At 53.7% G+C, this 4,436-nt stretch overlaps 1 protein-coding gene across 1 annotated transcript in view; it reads right to left on the bottom strand.

The window, feature by feature from the left end:
• Nucleotides 1–2,002: 2,002 nt before the first annotated feature.
• PDLIM2 (PDZ and LIM domain 2 (mystique)) overlaps nucleotides 2,003–4,436 on the bottom strand; it is a 15,223-nt gene continuing 12,789 nt past the window's right edge. The window contains exons 10-11 of the mRNA XM_011939844.1: nucleotides 2,818–2,917; nucleotides 2,003–2,122 (exon numbers count right to left, since the gene is read on the bottom strand). Of these exons, the coding sequence (XP_011795234.1) occupies nucleotides 2,003–2,122; nucleotides 2,818–2,917 (220 nt within the window). The remainder of the gene's footprint in view (nucleotides 2,123–2,817; nucleotides 2,918–4,436) is intronic.

The following is a 4,436-nucleotide window of genomic DNA, read 5'->3' as shown; positions in this document are numbered from 1 at the left end:
CTTTGGGCCACTTCTAACTCTAACCTGTCACTTCAGTTAATCTCCACAATGCAAGAAGGGAAGAGGGCACCACACTGGACAAAGTCCGGGGAACACAGGCAGTGTGTGGCAGAGGGAGTGGGAGCATGCAGCTAGCTGGCTTAGGGTGGGGACAAGGTCAGAGGTAAAAGACCAAAGACTGCCTGTCCCCAGCCTCCTCTGCTGACCAACTCATAACTCCGTTCTTCCAGGGGAGTTTGCTCCCAAGCCCAGGCTGATTGTGTGGCTGCAGAGAAACCTGGTGCTGAAATACTCAGGACCCCTGGAAGGAGAGCTGGCTGCCACACCAAAGAACAAGGGCCAGAGGGGGATGTGAGCTGGAACCTACAAAGCCTTTGGAAGGCATTCAACACCTCACAGAATACCCATCATTTCACATGTCCCCACTCCCCACTTCTCCCCCTCCACTCCCATGACACTGCTGGCCCAGTATGGCATGCTACATACAGTTGGGAATCTATCCATAGCAGTAATCCAAACCATCTTTTCCAACCTGTCACTTCTCTGCTTACAACCTTCCAAGTGTTCCCAGAGGCTGGGCGAGGTTAGCTCATGCCTGTAATCCCAACACTTTGGAAGGCCAAGGTGGGAGGATGACTTGAGGCCAGAAGTTCGAGACGAGCCTGGGCAATATAGCGAGACCCCATCTCTAAAAAAAAAGAAACTTAAAAATTAGCTGAGTGGTGGTGCCTTCCTGTAGTCCCAGCGATTTGGGAGGCTGTAGGAGGATCTCTTGAGCCTGGGAGGTGGAGGCTGCAGTGAGCTAAGATTGCACTACTGCACTCCAGCCTAGGCAATAAAGCAAGACCCTGTCTCAAAACGAAGTGTCCCTAGAGCCTCAAGGGGAAGTTCAAACCACTTCTGGGATTGTCAGCTCCCCTCCGATCTTATCTCAGTGTTCCCATCGGCCACTGCTCTGAGCTAAGCATCCCTCCAGCAGCCACCCCATCATTCAGCATTCCTCTTCTCCACCTCTCCAAGACCCAGCCCTCCTTTTGCATCATGGCCACTGCTTTGAACTCACGGGACGCTCCTCTGTGCTTTCCAAGGTAGCCCTTAGCGCTCACTACCACGTCCCCTCATTCATTCATGCCATCTCAGTCGCTGCCACTGGTCTTCTACCTCCAGGAAGGCATGAGGAGTGCTGTATCCTTCCGTACTCCCACTGTGCCCAGAAGCCCAGTGTTGCCCCGTGAATGGGCCCCGCCATGGGCTGCACTAGACACTAGGTGGCGCCAAAGAGGCTACCCCGTTTCTGACCAGCGCCCAGGACCCATAGATTCCTGAGCCAGACAGCCTTGATCTTTTCTGTAAAAATAAAGACCTTTCTCAGGCAGCCATCCAGGCAATAGGTGAGACGATGATATCATGGTGTAAATTATATCTACAGGTGCCTGAGGAGGCAACACAAACATCTGCGCCAAGATTCCTTCCAACAGAGCCAGAGAGCACAAAGCTGCCGGCAGGGACCAGCCAGGCACCCTGGGAAGCCCAGCTTTGATCTCTGGAAAGAGAGCTGGGGCTGTCCCCTCCACAGCAGCCTCTGGGACTAGCACTAGGGGTAGTGGGTGAATCAGGCCCAAAATCCTAGGCTGGCAGGGGGGACCACTGTCCCCTGCCTCAACTCAAGTGCACCCCAGGGCAGCTCACCTGGCACTGGCCACATGCATTCGTTTTCCTGTTTTTTCAAGAGACAGGTCTCTCTCTCTCCCAGGCTGGAATGCAGTGGCATGATCATAGCTTAAGGCAGCCTCAACCTCCTGAGCTCAAGGGCTCCTCAGGCCTCCCCAGTACCTGCGGCTACAGCTTGAGCCACCCTGCCCTTTCTTTTCCCCCCTCTAAATCAATCACCAATGAAGCCAGCAGAGTCTCCTAGGAAAGAAGTGGAAGGTGTCAGTAGATCAACATGGCCCTGGGGGCCCCACCCTTGGTGGGTGGCCGGCCCTCAGGGTCACAGGTTGTCTCACCAGCTTGGCTGGATGGGTCTCCTGGTCTTCCTCCTGTCCCTCTGCTTGGCACCCTCCACCATCCCCTCCAAAGCTTCCAGTGACAACCTCATTCCCTCCATAGCACAAGAGTCCTCCTGTACAACGGGCATCTTTACCAAAAGATTAAGGAACACCATGACCCCCAACCTAAAAGAGGCAAGGCCGTTCCATGGGAAATGGGAGGTGCAGGCAATTGGCAGGGGTGGGATTTGAGGGAGGGAAAATAAGAAGAAATGTACATTTCATAAATAAAGACCCTCCACCCAGTGGTGGGAGCAGGTCATACCCAGGGCTGGCGGTAGGAAAGAGAAGGAAGGGATGTCCACTTTATTTTGTCCATATTCATACATTTACAGCTCATAAGTCAAAACCTTTACACAGTGACACCATTAGCCCCTGGCCCACCTCTCTCCTTTCCACTTCTGTGTTCGACCCTGCTTAGACCACGGCACACAAAGGTTGATCAAAGGCAGTGGCCACCTCAGACTAGTGCAATACCAGTCCTGCAGGGGAGAGGCCTGGCAAGGTGAGAGTGAGACTCCCACAGTCCAACACAGGTCCCAGACCTTGGCCCATCCAGTGAGGACAAAGGGGCCTCAGGTCTCCAAACTTAGCTCATGTAAGAGCAACTGCCCACCATTGTCCCTGCCATGCCAACTTATATAGGCATGACCCTGGCCCAGCAGGGAGGCAGGCTGAGGGCATGGCGGGCTCAAGCCCGAGAGCTGGGGGTGGCAGGTGCGGAGTAGCGCTGGCGGGCATGCTTCTCACAGTACAGCTCGTCACCCACCCAGAAGTGCCCACGCATCTTCAGGTTCAGCCCACAGTCAGCACAGGTGTAGCAGCCGGGGTGGCGATACCGGCCCTCCTGGATGCGCACAGCCTGGTTCCTGCAGGGGAGGGAGAGGCTTTAGCTCAGAGCCGCAGCACCAAGCAGGAGGCCACCACGCCCAGGGGCCCTGGTCCCCACTGTAGCGTCAGGACCTGGATAGAGCCCAAAGCCTTCTCAGAGACTTGATTTTTTTTTTTTTTTTTTTTTTCAGACGGAGTTTTCCTCTTGTTGCCTAGGCTGGAGTGCAATGGCGTGATCTCAGCTCACAGCAACCTCCACCTCCCAGGTTCAAGTGATTCTCCTGCCTCAGCCTCCCGAGTAGCTGGGATAACAGGCATGTGCCACCACACCTGGCTAATTTTTTGTATTTTTAGTAGAGACGGGGTTTCACCGTGTTAGCCAGGATGGTCTTGCTCTCCCGACCTCAGATAATCCACCCTCCTCAGCTTCCCAGAGTGCTGGGATTACAGGCGTGGGCCACCGCACCTGGCCCGAGACTTGACTCTTGAAGCTGCACACAGGAATTTCACTTTGATGAACCCCCTAACACACACATACCCCCACCACTGCTGCCACTGCTGGGACACCTAATTTAAAAAAAAAAAAAAAAGCCAGGCCCAGTAGCTCATGCCTGTAATCCACGCCTGGGATCCCAGATGGCCAGATCACTTAAAGCCAGGAGTTTGAAACCAAACTGGGCAACACAGCAAGACCTTATCTCTACAAAAAATTTAAAAATTAGCCAGGTATGGTGGCACACGCCTGTAGTCCTAGCTACTCAGGAGGCTGAGATGGGAGGATCGCTTGAGCCCAGGAGTTCAGGGCTGCAGTGAGCCATGACGACATCACCGCACTCCAGCCTGAGCAACAGAGTGAAACGCTATTAAAAATATTAAAGTTTTTTTAAAAAAGTTGTTCCTCCCACACAAAGACCGATCAGTCTGTCCCACATTGCCTGGATTTTTCACAGAGCAGTGATTCTCAGTGTGGTCCTGGGTCCCACAGCCAGCAGCATCGGCATCACTGGGGAATTCGTAAGAAATGCACATTCCTGGGCCTGCTGGCCTCCTGGAGAGGAGGCTCTGGGGTGGGCCCAGCCATCGGCATTTAACCAATCCTCCAAGGGACCGGACACATACACCTTTGAGAACCAGGATGGAAAACATGCTTTTTCCCTATCTGTGCACAGCAGGGGGACTGGATATTCTCCCACCCTGTAGATGAAAACACTAAAGCCCAGAAAGTTTAAGGGATTTGCCTAAAGTCAATCACCTGCCCCTCCCATGCTATACACTTCAGAAATTTACCAGAGAGGGGTTGGGGGAGGAGGGCGGGAGGGTGTTCAGCAACCCTCCAGAGAATGTGGTTGCATTATAAATGCCACCCAATGAGAAAAATGAGCCCACCTCAGCCGGAACGGTGGCTCAGCTGTAATCCCAGTACTTTGGGATGCCGAGGCAGGCGGATCACCTGAGGTCAAGATTTCGAGACCAGCTTGGCCAACATGGGGAAAACCCGTCTCTACTAAAAATACAAAAATTAACTGGGAGTGGTGGCAGGCGCCTGTAGTCCCAGCT

Source organism: Colobus angolensis, unplaced genomic scaffold, assembly GCF_000951035.1.
Source record: "Colobus angolensis palliatus isolate OR3802 unplaced genomic scaffold, Cang.pa_1.0 Scaffold184, whole genome shotgun sequence".
NCBI classification, from domain to species: Eukaryota; Metazoa; Chordata; class Mammalia; order Primates; family Cercopithecidae; genus Colobus; species Colobus angolensis.
This window is presented reverse-complemented; position numbering and strand designations above follow the sequence as displayed.